The sequence below is a fragment of the Eubalaena glacialis genome, chromosome 6 (assembly GCF_028564815.1).
Source record: "Eubalaena glacialis isolate mEubGla1 chromosome 6, mEubGla1.1.hap2.+ XY, whole genome shotgun sequence".
Taxonomy (NCBI): domain Eukaryota; kingdom Metazoa; phylum Chordata; class Mammalia; order Artiodactyla; family Balaenidae; genus Eubalaena; species Eubalaena glacialis.
The window spans coordinates 135,450,026-135,475,639 of record NC_083721.1 but is presented as its reverse complement, the minus strand read 5'-3'; the positions used below and the strand labels follow the sequence as shown (position 1 = coordinate 135,475,639).

The following is a 25,614-nucleotide window of genomic DNA, read 5'->3' as shown; positions in this document are numbered from 1 at the left end:
GAAATAATGCCATTTGCAGCATGGATGGGCCTAGTGATTATCATACTAAGTGAAGTAAGTCAGAAAGAAAAAGACAAATACTGTATGTGGAATCTAAAATATGACAAAAATGAACATATCTGTGAAACAGAAACAGATTCACAGACAGAAAACAGATTTGTGGTTTCCAAGGGGAAGGGGGGTGGGGGAGGGAAGGATCTGCAGTTTGGTATTAGCAGATGCAAACTAGTATATGGGAAAAAAAATTTATATTAGTCATTATTTACTATGTGCTAGACATCATGCCTAGGACCTCATCAGGATCAATTAATTATTCACCACCTCAATTAATTATCTTTACAACCCCTGAGGTAAGCTGCAAACATCTGCCCAAGGCTCAGAGAACTTGCCCAAAGTTACATTAAGCTGTGAAGAGCTGGGCTGTGAACTGAGGCAGAGTGACTTACAGAGCCCAAGTTCTTAAAACATATATATCAGCAATTCAATGAAACATAAAATTGAAAAAACTACCTTTTAAAGTAATAGCCATTTCACAAAGGTACTTACTTCATAAGAATAATATTAGCCAAATTTTGTGTCTAACCTAAAATCACTGGAAAAAATTTTTGTAATGCCAAATTTGAGATTTCAATTTTGTCTTGTAATTGAAATATTTGAAATGATGTGGTATTATATAGCATAATACATATGTGATGATATGTGGACATTTCAATAAGTGAAAAAACCTTATTAAGGTAACATTTACCTGTAGATGTTGAAACTTGAGCAAACCACAACCATAAGTCAACAAACACATTTTGTGTAAACTGTGAATAAGGGAGGTCAAGACAGCCCAGGACAGCTCAGGATAGAGTTCCATCAATTCTGATTCACTCACACCATTGTGACTAACATTTACAAGGCAGAGAATCTAGGTAGAAAAACGAATTAACAATGATTATAAAGCACCTCTATTAGTAACTAACAGCCATTAAAATTTCCACAATTCTTTTAAACTTTAACTTATTTGAATTTATCATTCAAGTGATTTACTAAAACAAGAAACAGATTTCTTAAAACACACCTTCCAAAAGGCAATAATAAGATAGTGTACATATGAAGTCTAGCACACCAAAGATAACACACATATAGAAAAAGTTTAGTGAAAATTAAAACTGCAGGAAGTGTATTATTAAAACTAATGACAGAGTTCTGATTCTGGGAAGATGGTGGAAGAAAACAGTCCTCCTACTACAAATGCCTGTTAATGTCAGATAACATGTAACAAAACATTTCCAAAAGCACAGCTGAACCTGCAGAAAAGAAAGGGAAATCCCCCAAGTAACCCAAATAAATAGGAAACTGAAAATTAGAGGGCTAAGTGCTGGAGCTGCTGTCCCCGGTGAAGTGGGGAGAGAGGATAAGCAGCAGTCCTGTAACTTAGCTTGGGTTTTCACACCCACAGTCGGGATGGAAGAGGAGCCTTTAAGCTCTGTGAAGCAAGGAGCTGGAACTATGATAGAATGCTTGCCAACACAGGGACCTTTCAAAGGCTGTCCCCTTAGTGATGGAGTGCCTGAGGGAAACAGCCAACAGACAGAAGACTGTGGGCTTAGAGGCAGAATGAAAAGTCAACCCCAGGGGAACCCCCAACTTGAGAAATCGACATAAAAATGGATCCAGGTTAAAACTATAAGAATTCCTCAAGGTTGCTAGTAAATTTCCAAAAATTAAATTGAATAACCAGCAACAAACAATTTTAAAATGTTATTTTAACTACAGAGTCCTTAGAAACAAATTTTAACAGAAGATGTTTAAGACTTTTATGGGGAAGAAGATAACATGTTATTGATAATCATCATTCAAGAAGATGACTAAATAAATGGAGAGCTATTTAGCTTTCCATGAAGGAGAAGACTTATACGATAATTTCCCCCAACTTAGTCTCTAAATCCAATGCAACTACAATTAAAATTGCATATTGAGTTTCCATGGCACTTGCTGAGCCAATTCTAAAAATACATGTGGGAAATGAGCCAAGACAACTGTGGAAAATATTAAGAGGGGGTTTGCCTAACCAAATATCAAAGCTTACTTTAAAGTTCTAATAGTTAAGACAGTGGTATTGACAAGGAATAGTAAATTGGAACAGAAAAGCCTAGAAACAGACTCATGTTTATATGTGAGCTTGATACTTGACAGATGGCATTCCAAATCAGTAGAAAAGATGTATTAAGTAAAATGAATAATTAACTAGCTGTATTTTAAAAGATTGAGAAGTAGGTTCCTGGGAATTCCCTGCCGTGGCCCAGGTTCAATCCCTGGTCAGGGAATTAAGATCCCACAAGTCACGTAGCCAAAAAAAAAAAAAAAAAAAAAAAGATGTAGATTCCTTCCTCACACATTAAATAAAAATATATCATGAGTTAAGGACTCACACATGAAGAACAAAATTATAAAATATTTTGAAGGGAAAAAAATATAAGAATACTTTTTTTTTTTTAAAGCTGAGTTTTTTATAGTAATCTTATTTATTTATTTATTTTTATATTTTATTTTTGACTGTGTTGGGTCTTCGTTTCTGTGCAAGGGCTTTCTCTAGTTGCAGCAAGCGGGGGCCACTCTTCATCGCGGTGCGCGGGCCTCTTCACTATTGTGGCCTCTCTTGTTGCAGAGCACAGGCTCCAGACGCGCAGGCTCAGTAGTTGTGGCTCACGGGCCTAGTTGCTCCGTGGCATGTGGGATCTTCCCAGACCAGGGCTCGAACCCGTGTCCCCTGCATTAGCAGGCAGATTCTCAACCACTGCGCCACCAGGGAAGCCCAAGAATACTTTTATGATAGCAAAGGATTAAAAAAAATAAGATACAACAGGCATAAGCCATGAAAGAAACTGTTGATAAATCTGACTTCATTAAAATAAAACTTTGTATAATGACACCATAAAGTTAAAAGACAAGAACAGGAAAAAGACACTGATTTGCAAACTCTATAACAAAGGATTTGTATTCAATATGTAGAACATTTAAAAACTCCTAACAGATCAACAAGAAAAAGTCAACTCCGTTAAAAAATGGGTAAAGGACTTGAACAAGCAATTCACCTAAGAGGAAACAAGAATAACCAAGAAGCATGAAAAGGTGAAAAATCTCCATGATAATCAGGAAAATGCAAATTCCCTGAGATATCACTTCTGGCCACAGCACACTATGGTAGTGGGTATAGTATATGCTCGAAACATATTTAGCATTACAAGGATTTACTGTTTACTTCAATTCACACACAAATACAAACAAGGCAAAATAATTTTCCCTTTATAAGTTTATTACACTTTACCTGTTTCATTAGCTCTTTATCTGTATCATTTGTCATGGACTCCTGGATAGATCGAAGAACAAGTCTATATAATGAAACAGTATCTTGACACTGGAGACACTGAAGAAGGGTTTTATCTAAATTGCCTGCTCTCCCAGCACTGTTGGAATTGAGAACAGATTTAATTTCTTACAGTCTGCCAACATCTGTGAAAAATTTGGGGTAAATAAAAACAATGCTCTATTTTACCTCTATGTTTTGTACTGTTTAACTGATAACAACAGGAATTCAATAAAACATGACACAGGAAAACATTAGTTTTATGGGGCTGCTATAGTCATCACAGTTACTTTAGTGTATTACTATTTAATTCAATTCAATAAACATATGCTGGGACTTAACTATGTGTCAAGTAATTACTATACATTATGGAACACAAAAATGAATAAGACATGGTTCTTATCACCTAGAGGCCTGCCGCCTACATACAGGAAGCAGGAAAATAATTATAAATAAGTATTATTAGTTAGCCATGCAAATTAAATTAAAAAAAATAGAACCAGAATTTGGAAAACATCAGGCTAAAGAAAATCAGTAAATGGGGTTTGTTTTAAAATATTACACAATATTTACCAGTAGTTTCTTTTTTAAATATAAAGATATGCAAAGAATAGGGAAAAACAAAAAAATGGTTCCATAGTCCCTCTTAAAAGAGATAATTTCAATAACTATTATGAAATGCATGACTCTTGAACTGTACTTATGCAAGCCACTGATGTTCTCAGATGTACCGCCACAACTCTGGGGACAGCGAAAATATCATGGACAATTCAAAGTTTCAGAAGACTTTTTTCAATTTAAAGTTTCAGAAGACTTTTTTCGTTTCAAATTTGGTGCTTCAGGTGAGAATGTGGAATTAAGAGACAAGAGTACTAGATTTAGTGTCTAGAATATGAGTTGTGCTAGGATTACAACCTACTGTGATGAATACCAAAACAAGTGTTGATCTTTTTTACCTCTGTTTGCAAACAGACAAAGTAGGTGAGGCTGTACTGAAGAAGAAGTAAAAGTAGTAAAACTCTCTACTGTATCTAAAGGCAAATTATGAATGGATTTCTAAAATAGAAGACCTATTGTAAGATGAAAGGTTTATCAGGACGTGGGAACAGAGACAATTAAAAATTCCTACCTACATACCTACCTACTGATAGTGAAAGACACCTGAAATAACATTTTTATGCCTCAGTTGTCTCCTCACTTTCTCAAAGCTAGGGGCCTCAAGGAGGCGACAATGAGCACTCCTGGGTGGGCCCCAAATTGAGGCCAAAGATGGCCTTCTTTTGCAACCTCCAGTCAGGAGAAGGTTATTGTGATGAAAACCAGACAGATATATCCAACAAGGTCTGATATTCAAGGACTAGCAGCAATCTTCAGTCATAAGTCACATTCTCACGGTTGTTAGTATCACTGTTAGAATAAACAGAATCTTAGTGGCCCAAGAGATTGTCATAATGATCAGTTTTCAGTTTCACACGGTGAAGAAGCGTTCTGCAGCAAACATAAACATGCTGAAGATGACATAAAATAACCACCACTTACCACGCAATCATTTTGCCGAAAAGAGTGACATAAAGGGCATTGCAGGTTGTAGCAGAACGACAGTGTCGTTCTAGCTTCTTCTCCTGCACCAGTTTACCAAAAAACAAAACAGAAATACAAAACCACCCTGGAATTAAGCGGTCTTTACAACCAAGCCATCAGCAAATATCCCTGCAGAAATAACACGGTTCCTGCCACCTCATCAGCGGCATCACTGCCGTGTGGTACTGGACCACAGATGCCGTCAACATGCAAATGCTTTTTTGCTTTTAAAATACTGCTTAATATAATATAGTAAAGTAAACCTTAAGACCAAAGTCTTTTTTATCGCTTCTTCTATATCTGTTATTAGTTTAAGAGTAAATTCATTTAAGAAAGTAATTATTACTAAGTTCCAATTTTCCTTAGAACCATATAGAGTACCTATATTGAATTTTAAGTCTCATATAAGGTGTTTTTATAAGGAAAGCTATAGAGAGTAAAAGAAAGCAGCAAAATTAAAAATACTTACCTGCTCTTTACTCAATTTAATGTCTACAGAGTGGCATTCTGCGATTATAATAGATTTTGCATCTTTCGGATTTAAAGGGTCAAGATGAAGTGTAGGCCACAACCTTTTATTTAAAGAAAAGAAAAATGAAATTCTCTTTTAATAATACAACAAAGCTGTAATCTACCTACAAGACAAGTCAAAGTCCATTACAAGAATTAAATTTTTACACTGCCTTCATAAAATAAAAAAATTAATCTCTGTTAATCATATTATTTCATTTTTTAACAATTAATCACAAAAAACACTGTTATAAATAGCTTATACACGAAGTGTATAACATTTCCAGTTCTATGTTCTATACCATCAGTAAAACAACATAGGTATTAGTGCCTGTGAGGAATAGTGTCAGACAGTCTTCATCCACAGATTACTTGTAATCCAATTAGAATTTACACCCTACAACATCCATTCTCAATGGGGTGGTGAAAATTGTTTGTTGGGGAGGGGAAATCTTACTCTCTTTATGCATAAAGCACAAATATACACACATATCTGTTTATATTCATGAATCGATATATGATGTATGTACAGTATTAACATTTCTTGGCAGGTGATTAGGAAGAAAATCACTAAAGGGCTCCTAGGGTGGGGCAAAAATAGGTCAAGAAACACTGCCTTACAGAACTCAGCCACTGCATCCCTTTTTGAGGACTGTTAAGGTGAGCTTGCATTTCAGGACCACAGGTCTCTGGTCTATTTTTCCTAGCCCGGCCTTCCCCGTTTTCCTCACCCATAAATTTAACTGCCTACTAGACATCACCAATTGGAGCTACAATCGGCAACTCAAACAAACCATGTCCAAAGACAAAAGTCATGACCTTTGCTCCACAAACCTGCCCATCCTTTGTGTTTCCCATCTCAGTTCACGGAACCACAGTTTACTTAATTTCTCAAGCCAGAAACCTGGGAGCTATCCTAGTTTTCTTCCTCACATCTCTGATCTAACCTCCCACCAAATCCTATAGATTGCATCCTTTTCTTGAATTTGTCCACTTCTCCCCATCCTCACTGACATCATATGAAAAATATGAGAAATACACATATCAAAAACCTTTCTTTGTTTATACTTTAAAAATTTCATGTAATCTGAAAGAATTAAATTTAGCACTTACCTCCATGCTGGAGGGCATGTTTCCACATTCACAGAAACAATTACTCTTACATTCACTGGCAGTGGATCTATCAGCCATTTCATGTGTTTTTCAACTTGCTTAAAAATATAAAAACAAAATTCCATCTATTAATTCAAAATATTTCAAAAGCAACCCAATAACAGCTCCCCAAGTAAAATGAAACTCTCATTAAATTTCTCATTATTATTAAGGATAAAATCTTATTTTTTGGATGATTTATCTCAGAATATTAGAAGAACAAGTGGCAAAACACTACTATCACTGATCTGAATTCTGGGCATGTAAGGAAATGTCAAGGCCCTAAAACCATGTCAAAATGAACAATATTTGCTAATTGTGAAAATACAGTTGGTCCTTCCCAATAAGATACTAGCATCTACTGGCATATATATATATATATATTTTTTTTTTATCCACATGCTTCCTCTCTAGAAATTAAGCAGAAATAAAAGAAACAACATCAACAATTTCTTCTCACAAACATATGATTTAAATGTCTGCTATAGTCACTACTAATATTTTTGTCTCTTTCTGAGTATATCAATAGGTTACAAAGTGAAAACATACCTGAATTTGATCTATAGAATCAATAATGATGATGATGCTGCCTTGATGACGGGCAGAGAGTTTTTCCAGCCAATGTGGAAATTCTTCCAGAAGCTTAGCAGGATCCAGTGTCAGAGCAGATACTGACCAAGAGTGCTGCATCAACTACAAGGTGAGAACACATGCAAATTAAAGTAGCTACACTGTATCACAACTGGTGAGAAATATTTCTGTCTCTGCATTTTAAACCAAAATTGTCACCAAAAGGACCCAACTGCATTGAGTATAATTTTTAACCTTATGCAAAACCAAAACAAATGTGTAATACTGAAAATTGGTTTATCATCAGGTACTCAGGCCTGACAACTTCTGAATCTAAATAAAAATTCTGATAACTCCAAAAGACAGTATATTTTTCTACCTTTAGAGTCAGTCGTTTAATAATCAAGGAAGACTCTGAGCTGGTTGACATGGGCCTCCCCACAAAATGAGAAAGAATTAGTGTGTTAGGGGAATTCTTCTGTTGTAACTGGATCCTGAAAGAAAAAGACCTTTTATAAGACTGATGAAGCTCCTTTACGGTCAACAAAAAAAGAATTCACAATGCATTAAGCATCAAATGCTACCTGTTAGTAATTACATGGTCAGTCAATTTTGAATTAATATGGGAAACTTCCATTTTTACACCACTTTTAGATTTTTTTAAATAAACCATTAAAAATTATAGCTTCATTTTAATTACAAATTGGTGTTACTAACGTAAACCAAAACACTATATATTTGAGTTAAAGTATTAGTAAAATGAGCATTAACCTTTAATTACAAGTATGTTATTAAAGGAAAAAGGAAGTTTCTTTGTTAAGTATAAAAATAGTATTTCCAAACATAACTCTGAATAAAAGGGCAATAAAAAGGAAACAACATACACTAACTCCTCAATGTAAATAATAACTATGAGTGAAAGAAAATGGTCTTACCACTTGTTTTTCAATAATATGATGAACTAAAATAAAACTAAGAGTTTATTAGCTTATATGAACCTTAGTCCATAATTTGAAGAACTAGTTTGCATTCACAGTAAAGATTATCCTTTATTTTGATATTCTTTATGATTTATTCTACTCTAAATAGTCAGTCTTTGTCTTGTTTCAAATATTTAAAATCCCAATGAAACTTTTAAGATGAAGCCAGTAATTGAAAATAAAGGCACATGCCCTCTATAATTCACCTAATTCCATGCCACAGTGACCACTCCCTTAGCTCTGACCTACATAATTTATGTACACAATCACAAATGCTCACATTTCCTATTCCTTTCTCATTCTGTATCTTCTCTCTAACTTTCAAATTGTATATATCTCAGGGCATGAGTCTGTTATATCACTCCTTTTGCTTTTTTAATGTTCAGTACAGGCCCTGCAGCAAGGCAGACATTCAATAATTTATTTTGTTGAATGAGTTCAGTAATTCAAATGATGACAATGACAACAATTTAATTGCACTGAATCATACCACTTTGATAAAAGAAGGGACTTTCCAGAGCCTGGTCCTCCAGATACAAGAAGGGGTGGAATTGGTGCTGGTGCTGCCACTAGATCATTAAGGCGTTGGTAATACTAGAAAAAAAAATGAATTTAAATTGTGAAGAAGAACATGCCTCTTAGAATACTAAATAGAGTCAATTTCTGATTATCCTCTGAAATCAGTGGAGAAAAGCTGCATGAAAAAATGAAATCTACTTTTAATCAATAGCACCCTCATAATTGCTTATTTTTATGGCTGGTTAAATATGTCCAAAGTAGTAAACTAAGAATGGGCCCCAATTTCTCCTACCATAGTATTAATGGATGAGGGGCAACCTTTCAGATCCCCATGGGGCTTTGTACCATTCAGATGTCCTGCAGAACGCTGCAGGGAGACTACTGCATTACCCTAAGTTCCTGAACCATGGGAAGTACCACAGATGGCCTTGAAGGCACCAGCAGACATCCTACATCTCCTGGTCAGAAGAACACCTGTCCTGGAGACCATCTCAGTTTCCAGAGAAACAAGAGAGGGTCTTGTCTGGGGCCTTGGAGTCTCCCAACATGCTACTGAGAACCAAGCCAGGACACCTGAGATCTTTCTGAAACTGCATGTGTTCCATGCAAAGTCCGAGAACTCCTATTTCCTAGGCTTTCCCCAGATAGGAAAACCTCGTTCAGAGCTGAAAAGGACATGCTCAGAAAACTGAAATATCTCAGTCGTTATAAAGGAGTTTCCAAAGTCATCTTGGGGGTTAGAATGTTTATTAAGCGTACCAGTGGTCTAAATGATAGCTAATGAGGAATCAAAAGAATGTGTAATAAATAAGTAGTTTATGCGAGCTTTAGGGTAGCAGAAATTTCCAGCAACTACAATAAATACTTGGTATAGTTTTTCAATCAATTTTTCTGTTTGTCATATCATATTCCCCAGGAATTCAAGTATTTCTCATAGAAATGATACTTCTCAAGAAGAAAAGGGCTTAATTGATTTATGACCTTGTAAATCCTAACAATTTAGTTCATGGTCCCAACTAAAGCCCATTTATAGACCCATGTTTCCCACATTAAGACCCCTTGCCATAGAAGAAAGCATAGGATTTGGAGCCAGAAGACCTAGGTTAAAATCTCACATCTGCAATCTACACCCTGTATGCTCTTAGGCAAACTATAATCTGGACCTTAAGTTCTTCATTTATATAATAAAATAGTGATAGCAATGCCTCTCTTATAAAATGACAACAATTTAACATTTACCATATGCCAGGTACTGTGCCAAGTGCTTTATGTGCATGACCTGATTTAGTCCCCCAAACAACCGTGTGAGATAGGTGTTATTAGTTATCCTCATTTTACAGACAAGAAAGTCAAAGTTTAGAGCTAAGTAACTTGATCAAAATCCATAGTGAGGAAATGGTGGAACCAGGACATAAACACTGACAGTCTAAATTATGAAAGTCATTAAAAATCCTATAAAAATACAGCTGTTAGTGATAGCTACTGTAATATTCTTTAAGATATTAGTTCTTATATTAATTTTTAAATATTATTAAGTATTTTTGAACTTGAACACAGATTCTTTGTGCACTTCTAGTTTTGTTTATTTGCTTAGATATTTAAGGATGCTGAAGGACTGACCTGCCTACTGCATTAACTACTCTGCTTTTTCTGAATGTTTGATATTTTGATTCCTCCAAGAATTGGAACAATAGAGAGCCTTACTATTTTCATCAAGTTTCCTAGGTATCCTAAACTTGGTCTGGTGAATTGCAGATGGTAGCATAATAAACATGTAGTTGATAAATCCTAATCTGTAACTAAACATGTTTGATATTCATAAGTATATTTGAATCTCACACATCTTTCATATGATACAAACCTAAGCACATGTCTCAACATGGATAATTAAGCCATGAGGGCAGATACTAGCACAATCCTTAACCTTGACTATAATTAGGTGAAACCACAATTATGATACAGGCTTTAAGCAGCAACTGATCTTTGTTGGAACAATACTCCAAATGCTTACTTTCTCGAATCCCAACTCATGGGCTGAATTTGAAGCCTGCTGAAAAGCTTCCATTTGCTCTTGTTCATCATGTATGTCCCACAGAACATCACCAAAATCATCTTCTTCTGGAATAGAATCTTCACTGCCCAAATCCTTAGTTTCCAGGTCTGTATTTTCAAAGCCCAGGATGTCCTGAACACCAAGAGCAAGCACACAAAAGTAAACAAAGGAAGTGAAGACCTTGTACAGTATTGTCAGCACACAGGCCTAAGGTGGCCCTCACCTACCTTGGAGGGCAAGCCCAAACCTATGGCCTTTGTATGGTACCTCCAGGGATCAATTTATAACTATAAAAATAAGCAACAGTTTAAAAATAAAGAAAAGAAGTAAAGAAATATTAAAATAATAAAAACAAACACCACTCTAATTCATTAAAAATAAAGTCAGAGGGAATCTGGTTTCTGAAAAATGTTACACAATATCTTTGGTTATATCTGGCTGGTGAACAATTTTAAAGACCGTGCTAATGCCTAAGAAATATGCTGCTTTACATTTTTACAAACATTTAATTACTAAGATGGGGTTTCTTGATATCAAATATCTCTGCTATGATGTCTAGTCTTTATATTAATCACTGAAAATATGTTGTCCTACAAATAGTAAAGTTGGTCAATATGTCCATTTTCACTTACTGCCATTTACTCTGTTCAATTCATCTTATTTTGGGGCTCACTCTTTTCCTCTGATAACAAATCTGCATACTTGTAACACAAGTTAATTTTAAAAAGTAATTTAATCCCTTACTTCTCAAATAGGGTCCCCGGTACCCTGAGGGGCCAGGAGGTAAGGATAAACACAAGCTAAACATCTGGTGCCCATTTTACTTGAAGATAGGGAATTCTTTTTCTTTTTCTTATCATTATTAGAATTTTTGCTGATACATAATTTTAAATGATTTTTAATATTAAAAAAACAGGTAAACATCAAGCAGAATATATAATTCACATAAAGTTTCAAGATAATACTGAGACATCATAGAAACTTTCAGTTTGAGACACCTCTGTGATCCATGATCTCAGACACCTAGAGGTGTGTTTTCACCCCTCTCTATCGCTAGGGGGATAATGTGGTAGAAAAATTCAAGACAGATTTTTCTAATATACAAAAACTCAAGGTGCACACAGAATCTAAGGAGACTGTTGAATAGGATGAACATTATCCCTCATATACTTCCTTTTTACCTACCACTTTTGTAATCCATTTTATACTTAACGGATATTAAAACATCAAATCGTTTGTGAGACAACTGAGAGATACAGATACATGGTACTGGGAATAACACAATAATACCACCAGATGGACTCTTGCCAGAAACGAGGGCACTTTACCCTGGTATTGTTTTCAAAAAAAACCAAACAAGTGATTTTCTCTGGAAAACCCAATTTTATTGAAATCACTCTTAAGATATTTGAGAAGAAATCTTATAGGGAATGCACATTTACCTGTTTAATAATCTTTTCTACATAAATATAGGTTTTATAGACTCCTTCTGCAGGATCTCCTGAGTGATCAATGATCTGGGGGGAAAAAAAGAAGTTTAACAATAGGAAAAAAACAAGACTAACAGGAGGAGGAGGGGGCGGTAAACACTTTTAGAGTGCTTATATGTTAGGAACTGTTCTAAGTACTTTGCGTATATTAGCTCATTTACCCTCACAACCCTATGAGGGAGACACTGTTATTCTCTCCATTTCATAGAAGAGGAAACTGAGGCAAGTTAAAAAACTCGTCTAAGGTCACACAAGGGATTTAGTGTGAACAATGTTGCAAATAAAACAAAAAGTATGCTTTCTTTTTTGCTTATGTGTCCATCTGAGAAAGTGACTGGAGTTGGTGATACCAAAACTCTGTCCAGGACCTGGTGTCACCACTGAAAGTCCACTTTGGTCTGGATGATGCACACACCTGCCCATTTTGACATGTGACAGCAGGAACCTGTTAAGGAACCAGATAGGTGGGATGGTGTGTGCTGGGGCCTTGGTAGCAGCGTCTGCGCCCCCATGGTGCGTAGTGAGGCCATGGAGCCTCTGTCCCTGCTAGCACTTGGATGCAAACAGAAGTAAATTTTATCATGTGGAGCAGAGAGTGTGGAAAATATTCCTAAATTTGGCTTGATTCTTTTCAGCTCACAGCCTTGGGGGAAATAGTTTTTGTTTTTTTCTTCTTGTCCTATAACCTGAACATGTAGGTTCATATAAAAGCCCTCCCTGAATAGTGCTTGCTTTCTGCCTGTTTGTTTCAGAAGGGTAACCAGGGTAACCTGAGGAAACATGGAAGGGTTGGGGTCCCAGGCTGTAGTGGTCAGAGGGAACTAACCTTTCATTCGTGGGAGACAATGGGGCCCCCTCTGCCTTCCCCTGTGGGCTGGGGCCTGGCACACAGTAGGTGCTCAGCAAATCTGTGGGTTACTTATGGAATGATCCAGAGGCGTGGTGGGGGGAGGGGCCATGTGCCAAGGCTGAGGGCAGCTCCACGACCTTCACTTGGGGGACAGGTCGGGGAGCCGGTACAGAGGACAAGGCACCCCCTGCTCCCCAACTGTCACTCTCAGTTCCTCCCCTGCTTGGCTGGGGGGCTTGGCCCAGGGTGAAAGGAATGGTCTTTTTTCAGGAAAATTCCAATGGCTGAATTCTCACACTTCTGCTTCAGGTAAGAACTTGTGGATACCTTGCTAATCAATTCACCTTTTTGGGTATGAGCATTCCAAAGCTGGGAAAAGCCCAACACCAGCCTTTATTGTTTTAATCACTCTGCTGAGTGTCCCTTCTCTTGATGTCCTGAATAAAGGTCATGTTTTTTTTTTGTAAACACACATACACATATACACACGTACACGTGTGTACACAAACGTATGCATGCCTACACACTGACACACACACATGAGTTAAACAGCTACTTTAATTTCATCTTATGTATTTCTGTACCATTCAATACACATAACCTTCAAAATCCATCTTTATGCCAATAAAGCAAAGAAGTTTATCCTACATTTAAATTTATAATCATAGTAGAGAGATCTTATTTGACTCCTATGTAAAAAAATTCATCCTCTAGTATACTAATTTTTAAAAGCAATATTTATAGAATAAATAGAAAAAAGATAAAGATTAATATCTTTCGTCGTGGCACCTAATGAACTAGGCTGGTACTAAAATAATTCAAACAAAGAATGAAATGGCTCTGGAGATTAACTGTAATAAAAATGTACTCTTGTCTTAGGCTCTTCACTATGTTATGCTGGCCTCAAGAAAAATGCTTGTATTCATATTTGATCTTATTTTCTGGCTAGGCATAGAGAAACAGAAACTTCGTCAAAATCCTAGGGTTGTTTTTGATTGTATTCTTAACACTAACTATAAACATTTACCAAGTTATCTCAGCATGCAGTAATGCAAAGCCTGTAATCTCTATTCTAAAATATATTCCACCACACATCTAGGGATGATCAAATCCTTCTACTCGTCATCAGTTTTTGGCTTTCCCCAATGCTTTCAGGAAAGGTTACTATGAAAAGGCTCCTCCTTACACTAATCCTTGGTCAATAATAGATAGGACTCTGTGCTTGGGAGAAAAGCACAGTAAAGATTCTGATTTATCCACTTACAGATCATACACTTTTTAGGCACATATTGCTGTTGATGCCTCTCTTTCTCTCATAGTCCACAACTAATCTGTTAGGAAATCTATTGGCTCTGTCAAAATTTATCCAGGATCCTACTGCTTTTTATCACATCCTCTACCACCACCCTGGTCTAAGCCACCAGCATCTCTCACTTGGATGACGGCAACAGCTCTCCACCTCTGCCCTACCCCACTACCTTCCCTCCAAACCACAGTCAGTTCTCAACACAGCAGCCCAGGAGAGTCTTGTCAGAATAGCATTTCTTCCTCTTTGGTTAAATCCTTCAATGGTTCCCCACCTCACTCTAAGTAAAAAAAAACAAGGTTCTTCAGCATCAGCCCCCGTGACTGCTCCTACTCATGTCCCCTCACTCGCTCTGCTCCAGCCCCGCTGGCTTCCTTCCTCTCCCCAAACACGCCAGCACCTCCCTCTGCCAAGCATGTTCTTAAAAACAACCTATGAATTTTACCTTGGCTTTGTTGGTCTTGTTCAGGTTAGAAACTTGATCAATCAGGTGCTGGACAGAGTCAGAAATGACTTTCCCATCTTCCAAACGATGATAAATTAATCGTGGTTTGCCTTCAGGGTTTTTCAGAAAAGCTTCTTCACAGTCTTCCAATAACAGGCTAGATTGGAAATCAGTATTTCTTGTGCTACACTGCACTGTGGCAGCACACAGTTAGTCAATTAACCTAAGTGCCAAGAAGGGGGATTTACTACAATGACAAGTGGCCAGAAAAGGCCCCGCTGCAGAATAAGTGAAACTTTCCAAAAATGGATGTTTTTATAGCTCTATTCTAGCTAAGTGTCAATATTAAAGTATAATATATTCACTAGCAGACAATGAGAGTAGGTACAATCAACTGTACAATAAATTAAATTTTAAAGCATACATAATTTTAATTTTTTAAAATCTAATCTAAAAAAAACTTCTCAAAAATACTGTTAAACATTGCTCAAAATAATGGTCCATACTCATGAGACTTTGCAAATAAATGGAAAACCTAATTCTATTCACAATTATATAATTTCAAGTTAAAACACAAATATCATCAGCCTCAAGGTTTCAAGATTTTTCTCTTCTCTAGTCCTTTAGCCTTTACTCATTCAATAAATGATCTGAACCCTTATACCCCAGATACACTGTAAGAAAGATCCAGAGGCAGATGGGGAAGGTTAGATAGCTATTAAAATCTTGACTGTGGTAAAGGTTAAAAAAAAATTCTAACTATGCTCAATGTACCCTAACTACAGTTTGTACTATTCCTATTTTAATTCCAGAAAAATCTTCAAATAACCTACTAGTGCTTTCTACATCACAAGGAAAACTAAACAATTCCCCTTTCTAAAAAGCATTAAATGAAAGTTTGTCTAGAACGGCAAATTAGTGTGTGTATACAGGGGAAAGCCATTATGTGATTCAGAATTTGCATAAAAAACTAAAATACCTGCCCCAATACGAAACAGAAAAGCAAAAAGAAGAAAACAGAAAGAAAAAACAACATGGTTTTAAGGATTAAAGAATTAACAAGAGAAAAACAACAAATGACATATACTATCACCTAAGATAAAATACTACCTAGATATTAAAGAATAAAACAGGATATATTCTTAATATAAAAACAAAACAGGAAAATAAAAGAGGGAAGGGGAGGTAAAGGACTCCAACTAAAGGAAATCAAGTTGAAGGAATCCTTAAATTTATTTTGGGAAAAGGTTCCTTGACCACGTAGCTCCCTGGCCACCTGGCCTCTGGGTAGAGTCTTAAGGATCAATGATAGGTTATACTGCAGGGACCCTCATAAAGTTTAGGGCTCCAAACACTTCCAAACACAGTTAAAGTCAGAGTTGGTCCTCAATAAAAAGAGAAAAATGCTTTGGAAGGATTAAATCCAATCAGACAGAAAATATAGAATGAAAAATTAACTTCTTATTTAACCTCCTATCTATCTTATTTTGTCTTCTATCTATATATCTAACTGGTAAAAAAAAAAAAAGCTTCATTTGCAGACTAGATTCATTGGTGTGATTATATTTCACATTATAAGAAAACTGCTCACTTTACTGGATTTAAGTAGTTAGCTCCTCAGAGAATTAAAAATATGATTTAACACCTATGCAAGTGTTCAAGTGCCTCTCAATCTGTATCTGAAGAAAGAAAATAATGAAGGTTAATGCTGATTATTGAAATCAGGGATCACCACCTTCTTCTGTAAAGGGTCAGCTAATAAACATTTTGGGCTTTGCAGGCCATACAGTCTCTGCTGAAATACTCAACTCTGCTGTTGTAGTGTGAAAGCAGCTGTAGACAATACATAAATGAATGAACATACCTGTGCTCCAATAAAACTTTATTTATAAAAACAGGTGGCTGACTGGATTTGACTTGAGGGCCATAGGTTGCTGACCCCTGATTAAAATGATCTTTACATGAATGATGTTAATCTTATAACCTATTAAACAAGCTTAGCAGTGTGAAACTTTTAATTTTTTATTTTATTCACTATTAAAAGTCATAGAATTTATTGAATTTCATGGATTGTTTTTGATTATAAGAATGCAATTAGAACTTATCTTTCAAGTTCATCTGGTAATCTCAATTCTATTTATGAGTTTAACTTCTATAATAAATTATAGAATTTTCAGCTTACCTTGGTAAGGTTAAATGAATGAATAAGATAACTAATGAACTCTTCTCAATTTCCCATTTTCTTACAGTGAGGTACTGATTTTCAGTATCAATTGGAAAATACACAGTATTGAAAAAGTATCCCATTGTCTCACACATTCTTTTAAGTTTAGGTGAATAGTCCTAAAAACAAATTAAAACATAAGAAAGCACAGCTTATTTAACTAAAGATCTAGTCAGCTTTATACTACTTAAAATCAAAAAGGTTATGTTGGATATTCTCTGATTTAAAACTTTAAAAAATATATGATCACATCTTAAAGAAAATCTTTAAGAGAAAAGGCAAGTTTCTCTATAAAATAAAAATAGTAATAGCTTAGCAACTTTCCTGTTTCCTAGCTCAGAAAATGATTTATCTCATAATAAACTTAAAACAACAGGAGTAAAGTATTAGGCTATTTTGCTTTGGTAGTTATTTATTTTTATTATTATTATTACAAATGACTTCTGTTTATTGTTATAGGGTGAAAAATGTAAATCCATAGATTTATATAGTAAAAAGTGTCCGCCGTGATATATTAGAACACTAAAGCAAACAGATATAAAAATATGTTGGTCTATAACAAATTAAGGTACTTAGTAATGATGATTATTATTATGCAATCAATTAGTAATTCCCTCAACATGTGTTTGGGAACAGCCTATACTGAGTAGAAGCTTTGGTTTTCAAAATACTTTGTCTTTTTACCAAAATTGAGTATTATCAAAAAGGAAAGCTAAATGAACTTATTAATCAACAATCTGGATGATGTTAATATAGCAGGTATAGCATGTGACATGCATATTTATTTAAAATTCAGTTAGAACAGTAGTTGGTAAACTTTTCTGTAAAGGGCAAGATGGCAAATTAATAACAGCTTAAGAACTTGGCTGTTTTGGCAGAGGTTTTTGTGGTCCATTTAGTCTCCATCATAATTTATTCTGCCATTAGTGAGAAGCAACCTGAGACAATACGTTGTGCGTGGCTGTGTTCCAATATAACTTTATTTATAGACACCAAAATTTGAATTTCATATAATTTTCATGTCAAAATATTATTCTTCTTTTGATTTTTTTCAACCGTTTAAAACTGTAAAAACCAATCTTAGCTCTAGGTCATACACAGACAGACTGCAGGCCAGATTTGGCCCATAGGCTGTAGTTTGGTGACCCCTGCCTTAGATTAACCCCAATGGCTGCCTTGAAAAATTTAAAACCATGACAAGGATTAAATTTTGCCATAATCTGAAACAGATTCAAGAATAGAGCTGGCAGGTATTAACTATAGCAGGTACCATCAGTAAGGGCCGTAAACACTGTGGAGAATGTGTAATGAAGCATTCAAAAGCATAAAGTTCCAAGGCCTTAATTTGAATATACTGATAATACTGAGTAAGACGTTTTCTTAAGAAAAGCCCAAGATGCTTCCAACTCTTTAAGACATAATCTAGTAGGTAGTAAACTACTTGGTTCAGGCAATCAATAGTATCATAACCAGGACACAATATTAACTTTATTTTAAATCAATGAATACAGAATTTATAAATGTCCTCACCTTAAGGAAAAGATCAGTTTCGGGCTGGGTTTCATCTGTATAAATGAGGTAACATCTGACAGTGTTACTCCACAGAGAATGTGAAAACAAGGGGGTAACTTGTAATAAACTAGCTACAGCAATATCCCAGTCATCTGAAAATAAAATTTCTCATAAGTTACTGAAAAAAGATTACTAGAAAACATTTGACAAGATGATTCCCCAAAAGTCTGAAAGAAAACAACAGGCATCATCTGATCTCACTTGTAATACCGACAAAGCTTCTAGAATAAGATATTAGAAGGCAATCAGTTCTCTAACCTCAAATTCTATTCTGGGGATTAAAGCAATCAATGCCACCAGTGGTCTTTGCTGGGGTACCCGTGGCTCCAATCAAATGTCAGGGAACTAGGCAACATGGGCTGTTCAATTAGTTTGCTACTTGAGGAGAGCCTACATTCCCAGGCTGGCCTATAGTTTTATCTACTTATTATTCTTGAAATACATTGAGTCAAAAAGAAAGTTCAAGAATGGTACAAAACAAAAAATAACCAAAAGATAGTTAGTGAGAATGAATATTTTAAGACATATTTGACTACTTCAAAATGCATAATTAAAAAAATAATTTTCATTTTGCTAATAGATAAATAATTTCAGGTTTTTCTGTTTGTTTTTTTAAAATTTATTTATTCATTTATTTATCTTTGGCTGCACTGGGTCTTTGCCGCTACGCAAGGCTCTTTCTAGTTGCAGCGAGCAGGGGCCACTCCTTGTTGAGGTGCGCGGGCTTCTCACTGCAGTGGCCTGTCTCTGTCGTGGAGCACGGGCTCCAGGCGCGTGGGCCTCAGTAGTTGTAGCACGTGGGCTCAGTAGCTGTGGCTCGCGGGCTCTAGAGCACAGGCTCAGCAGCCATGGCTTTAGTTGCTCCACGGCAGGTGGGATCCTCCCTGACCAGGGCTTAAACCCGTGTCCCCTGCAGTGGCAGGTGGACTCCCAACCACTGTGCCACCAGGGAAGTCCCTATATTTCAAAGTTTTAAGAAAAGAGTGGAGCTACTTATAACATTTCAGATCTGAGGTGGTATTGAAATTCTGAACAGATCTTAAGAGCTGTTTTGGATACCAAATTATATAAAAGATAATGAATAAGAATACTATATTATATAACTGAAGTTTTGTACTCTACTCTACAACTTCTCTAACCTTCAACACCATCAAAGATGCAGAGGGAAAGACTAAATACTACTGTTTTTCAGTTAATCTACATTAGGCTCTCACCGCTCAACTAAAATATCCGAGAACTCAGACCAGAAATTCAGTTATTAGAACCTATTGGCCAGTCTGGCCGGGAGGCACCATCTGATCCTGATGTGAATTATGTAACTTCATCATTCCTGGTCAGTGACAAGCACCAGTACATGATGGTTTGACAGTGGAAGACACCCAGAACACAAGTCTCATGCTCTGCTGATTGCAGTTTTCCCAGCACAAGATTATAGTACACAAACAGTCACTACCATTAACCAAGGTAATTGGCAAATGGTGTGTGTTACCTCTGTTGACGTTAGCAAAGGGTCCTTCTATATCTATAGAACTATGGGCAAACTCAGGGCCCCGGAAAGACTGCTGAAGCTGAATCATACTCCCTATGGAGGGCTCACTTCCCAAGGCTCCACCAGTCCAATACTCGCACTGGGGTCCAGCAGCTGTAAAAGCAAGAGATTTCATCTAATGGAAACCAAATTATACTGAAATTTCAAAAACTTATCATATATATTCAATGGATTTCTAATGCAAAAAATACTACAATATTATAAATACAACAGATATTCAAACTTTGATTTTGAAATCAAAACAATGATTTTGAAAGTACTTTGCCACCAACTTCTGGCAAGTTCTAAGGTGGTGGTTAACATAATTCTGGTTATCATCTCAAACTTAAAAAGGGGATTAAAAAGAGAAAGATGAAAAGAAATTAGGAATACAATAACCAAAAGAATTATAATAACAGAGAGGAGTTAAAAACACCCCCCAACAAAAAAATTCTAAAAAACATTCCTAACTATATGATTTAGGTATCAGTGTAAAATGTGAAGGAAAGAATTTCAAAGGAAGACTATTACTGGCACACCAGTAACTAATATTGGTAATTCATTAGTATGTAAGCTAAGGATGTAAAGAGCACATTTTCTTTAACCTCCCAGAGCAAAAAAATTAATGTCTGAATCAATAGGTACTTATGAACACGTTGATTTTTTTTAATAAATAATAATTCATGGCATCCTTGACTAAACATAAGTAAACTGGTATTTGGGCTAAATCTCTGGCAAAACTGAGATTATTATTTGTGGGTGACAAATAATGACTGACATTCCCTCAAGCATTCCTTCTTCATGTTTATATCGAAATAGGAAGAAAGACCTATGAGGAAATATTAACTCATTTTTATTAACTTGCTAAGAGAATTAGAATATAGTAGTTTTGAAACCCTGTATATTTTAACATATGTCAATACTGAAATAATCACTAGGACTAATGCCATTAAGAATCACTTCACTTTTTTTCTCAAAAGTTAGTAATAAAAGTCCCAGGATGCTAGTCAAATTGCAATGGTGCTAAAATGAAAATTAAGAGGGAATTATCAGTTGCCATATTTCACTCCAAAATACATCAGTTTGTAAGAATATAATTATAGTTTTTTTAATAAATGGGAGAGTGACTGCATTTTTCCACCTCATTTAAAATAGACTATTTCTCAAAATCAATCACACTTCATTATTATTTCCTTGGAACACAGTGGACCCTTTCATTCTATGATTCCAGTTTTTCTTTATTTCTAGAAAAAACACTTTCTATGTTTAATTGTAAAACAAAAACTCTAAAAGTATTTCACAAAACTGCATTGGAAACCACTCAATGAAATACTATGCAGATATTCTGATAGTTGTAAAGAATATATCAATTATGTGGAAAAATAATGTGACAGAGACTACTAACTGTCCTCCAACATCCATTCTCCCTTTCTTCCTTTAGTGACACAACCCCAAACTTTATGTGGACACATGGCTCGCCCGCTAATGATTACACTTTCCGATCTTCCTAGGTAGAGTTCTGGCCAATGGGATTTGACTAGGAGTAATCTGTATATCTTTCAGATTGTGCTTTCAAGGAAAGTAAGGTATTCCCTCCCTCCCCCTGGCTAAATTGTAGATGTGATGTTGGGACTTAGAGGGGCTATCTTAGACCAGAGAGAGAAAAGCTATGGGTTAAGGTTGGTAGAGCAATGAGACAGAAGGAACCTCAGCCTCATCATGGACTTCATAGAAAAGAGCTGTCATAACAACTGAGAAAGAGAAAGTGCAACTCTATTTGTAATAGCAATTACTCATAAGTAAAAGGATTCAAAGTTGGCTCTATAATCATTATACCTATATTGAAATCTCAAAATATTATAAATAGGAAATAAATTTACCAGTAACATCTGTACAGTTGTCATCTGAATCAGACTCTCCAGGATCAAATACATGGATCCCCTGAACGTGTAGCCTCTGAAGTTTACTCTCCAACTCTCGCTTGGCCCTCAATAAATCCTGAATTTCATTTTCCTTGGTCTCCCTAAAAATCTTTAAAAGAAGGATTTTAATTTTGAAACCCTTTTCCATAATCAAAAATTGTATCATAAACTTTTAAGGGAAAATTCTTTCTTTCATAAAATCAATATTAATTTGGTCCTTGATCTCCCCTTTTGTAGGATGAATAATCTGAGTACCTCTACATCACTGTTTTGTAACTGGAACCCACTGGAATTCCAGCAGGATGTGTGTCTGTAGTGTGGAGCTGCCTTGTGTGCTACCTGATGTTTAGCAAATTTTTCCCCCTCCCATTTAATGCCAGTAATGCTCACCCATAGAAAACATCCCCAAACATTCTAAATGCTTTCCCCTAATAGAAACACTTTCCTCCCCCCCCCCAAATTCCTATTAAAATGTTCACTTTTATACCTTTTCTTTGAAACTACCTTAAGTTTACCTCGTCCAACTCAAAAATGTAAAAAGTGCTTTAGTTTAGTTCTTATAACTTTTATGGCTCCTGCATCATTTACTTCTGGTTATTCATCGCAGTATTATATGAACTTTTAAAATATACTGCTTTTATTCCATATCACTTTGGGGATAAAGATGTATGAAATTTACCTTAAATTGCCTCTTAACTTTATCTCTGTCATGTTCAAATGTAGCTGCTCTCTCCATTGCTTGATATTTTGCTTCTAAAGCACTTTCCTTTTCCCGAAGTATCTTCTGGTAAGTTTTCTGAAGTGCCTGGAATAATTTACCTTGTTATTTCTAACAAAAATAGCATGCCTCCCAAATTTTACATTATCTTATATACATATTAAATATCTTAGAATTTTAACAATCTACTTACTTTTTCACCAGTTATCAAGAATGGCATATTGCCATTCTATTCAAACACATAATGGAAAAAAAAAACCGCAAATATGCTTGAATTATAAATGAAGATATTCGACATTAAGCTTTCAATGGAAATTTATGCTTTTTCTTTGAAATACTGCACTAGTTCTTAATCTTCACTACACCTCAGCTTTCCCATCTTTAAGAGAACAAAAAGTACAACTTGTAAGGCTTAACCTGAAGGATAATTACTTCTGTGAGACTGTGCACTCCTTGGCTCCATGTCTTACTCCTCTTGCTAGCCCCAAGCACTCACAGTGCCTGATACACGGCAGGCTTCCAGTAAATGTCTGACTGAATGGATTAAATAAATACAGAAGGTTTCTAAAAAATGTCTAGATATGTGAGAAAGGAATCAAAAGGGTTACATAAGGAATCAGGATTGGTAACAGGAATAACCTGGGACTGTGACATTTGTCAACACTTAGTGCACTCTACCTTGGTTGGTCTGGCTTTCTTTTCTACCTCCACCTCAGTCTTTTGCAATATGCAGTGAATCCAAGACAATGGCTTGGATGCATGAAATCAGATATCTGAAATGCATGTCCATTTCATATATGCAAGTGCATTAAGACTGCCCAGTAGAAAATCTGTAAGACAACAGATAAAACTGCTTATGTCTTCCCAGATAACAGTGCTAATTATACAACAGCTAATGGGGGTGGGGTGGGGGTGGGGTGGGGGTGGAGAGGGATTGACTAGAAGGACTAGTCTAGAAGGAAGAAAGCTTCTTCCTTCTAGAAAAATCAGGTCTGAGGTATTTGTTCTATTCCTACTGTAATGAGCTCAGGAACACTTGGGCTGTCCAGAAGTCTCTTCCATAGTAAAGAAAAATAGAGTAAACAAACTACAACCCTCAGAGGGGCCCCAAACTGATGACACAAAGTCTCACGACTTTGCTCACAAAAAAATAGCTTTCCTAATAATCAGTTAAAATAGATCTTTTACAGGGAGGGCATGTAATAATTGTTTTTTGAGTAATTTAATCAAATGGATTAAGGAAATTTGACTATACCTAGGGAACGTTTTCAACCACAGCAGTTAAGGTGGTGAAAATCAGGGGCTGCCAGAAAAATTCACTTCAAGATTACTGAAATCCAACAGCTATGGAATTTCACAAAGAAACGAAAACAGGGGCTTCCTGGTGGTGCAGTGGTTAAGAATCCACCTGCCAATGCAGGGGACACGGGTTCAAGCCCTGGTCCAGGAAGATCCCACCTGCTGCGGAACAACTAAGCCCGTGTGCCTAGAGCCCGTGCTTCACAACAAGAGCAGCCACAGCAGTGAGAAGCCACAGCAGTGAGAAGCCCGCGCACGGTGATGAAGAGTAGCCCCCACTCTCGCCTCAACTAGAGAAAGCCCGCCTGCAGCAAGGAAGGCCCAACGCAGCCAAAAAAACCAAGAATAAATAAATTTAAAAATATATTTAAAAAAAGAATAAAAATAAATTTTAAAAAAATTAAAAAAAAAAAAAGAAACCGAGACAGAAGCCCCAGCTCCGAGGTATGTAAATTTGTGGGGGGGTAGGGGAATGGGGGGGTGGGGGGGTGGGGGGTGGGAGGGCGAGGCGTGGTTAAAAACTCCTAGGAAGGGTTTGATGAGTCGCCTCAACAGATGTCACCAAAGTCTTTTGTGTATATGTGTGCTCCGTGTGGACCTACTTCTCTGGAGATTAGCATTTTCTGCTTCAGGACACTTTCAGGCTAATTGCTTCAAGGCATCTGAATGAATGGACCAGAAATAGAAAAGGGGGGAGCGGTTAGTTAAGGAATCAGTTTAGACCCCAAGACAGTATGTCCCCTCAAATTAAAATGCAGAGCAGTCAGGCGTCCAGGGTCCAGCTGGCAGTGCGGCCAAGAGGCTGCGGGGCGGTGGGCAGGCGGCCCCGGGGCTCAGTTTCCCGGGTGTCGCGGCCGTCCCCGGTGAGCGCCCGGGCCCGGCGTTACCTGCAGCTCTGCCCGCAGCCGCTTGTTCTCCGTGTCCAGCTTGGCCTCGCGGCGGCCCATGGATAACAACTCCTGGTTCTTGCTGACCCGGAAGATCTCGTACTCCTTCTTCAGCCGCTCGTACTCAGCCGCCGCGTACTCCAGCTCGGGCACCGACGAGCCAGTGGACTTGAAACTGGCCCCCAGCAGCCCGCCGCCGCCCGCCCCGCGGGGCAGCGAACCCGGCCCGGCCCCCGCCGCCGCCCCCGCGCCCCGGCGGAACGAGCTGCGCAGCAGGCGAGCCTTGGGCTTCACCTCCACCGGGATCTCGCAGGCCTCGCCGCCGCCCGCCCCATACGTGTCCTCGATCACCTCCCCGCCGGCGGGGCTCACGAGCGACGAGGCAGTCCCCATGGCGCCGGCGACCGCCACTCCTTGCCACCAGGGTACCAGGAGGGGGCGGGACCAAACGAGTGATTTGGGGCGGTGGCAGCAGGAAGGGGCGGGGCAGCCGGGTAGTACGGGGCGGGGCAGGGTGGCTAGGCGGGGCCAGAGGAGCGGAACGGATGGGGCGGGGCAGCAGGGCTGGGCTGGGAATGACAGCGGAGTGCGCGGGGCGGAGCGAGCAGCGTGGCGGTCGCGCAGGTCCACCACTGCGCTACGTCAGGGCCTACGGA

The 25,614-nt window shown here is 37.3% G+C and overlaps 1 protein-coding gene across 1 annotated transcript in view; it reads right to left on the bottom strand.

Moving 5' to 3' along the window:
* The window catches only part of NPHP3 (nephrocystin 3), a 42,076-nt gene extending 16,693 nt beyond the window's left edge, over positions 1-25,383 (bottom strand). The window contains exons 1-17 of the mRNA XM_061194667.1: positions 24,959-25,383; positions 22,734-22,859; positions 22,013-22,163; positions 20,094-20,246; positions 18,563-18,696; positions 16,991-17,151; positions 14,809-14,965; positions 12,160-12,234; positions 10,676-10,849; positions 8,636-8,739; positions 7,545-7,659; positions 7,145-7,288; positions 6,557-6,654; positions 5,403-5,505; positions 4,892-4,974; positions 3,314-3,452; positions 746-910 (exon numbers count right to left, since the gene is read on the bottom strand). Coding sequence (XP_061050650.1) covers positions 746-910; positions 3,314-3,452; positions 4,892-4,974; positions 5,403-5,505; positions 6,557-6,654; positions 7,145-7,288; positions 7,545-7,659; positions 8,636-8,739; positions 10,676-10,849; positions 12,160-12,234; positions 14,809-14,965; positions 16,991-17,151; positions 18,563-18,696; positions 20,094-20,246; positions 22,013-22,163; positions 22,734-22,859; positions 24,959-25,351 — 2,475 coding nt within the window. The 5' untranslated portion in view covers positions 25,352-25,383. The remainder of the gene's footprint in view (positions 1-745; positions 911-3,313; positions 3,453-4,891; positions 4,975-5,402; positions 5,506-6,556; positions 6,655-7,144; positions 7,289-7,544; positions 7,660-8,635; positions 8,740-10,675; positions 10,850-12,159; positions 12,235-14,808; positions 14,966-16,990; positions 17,152-18,562; positions 18,697-20,093; positions 20,247-22,012; positions 22,164-22,733; positions 22,860-24,958) is intronic.
* Between the last annotated feature and the right edge of the window lie 231 nt (positions 25,384-25,614).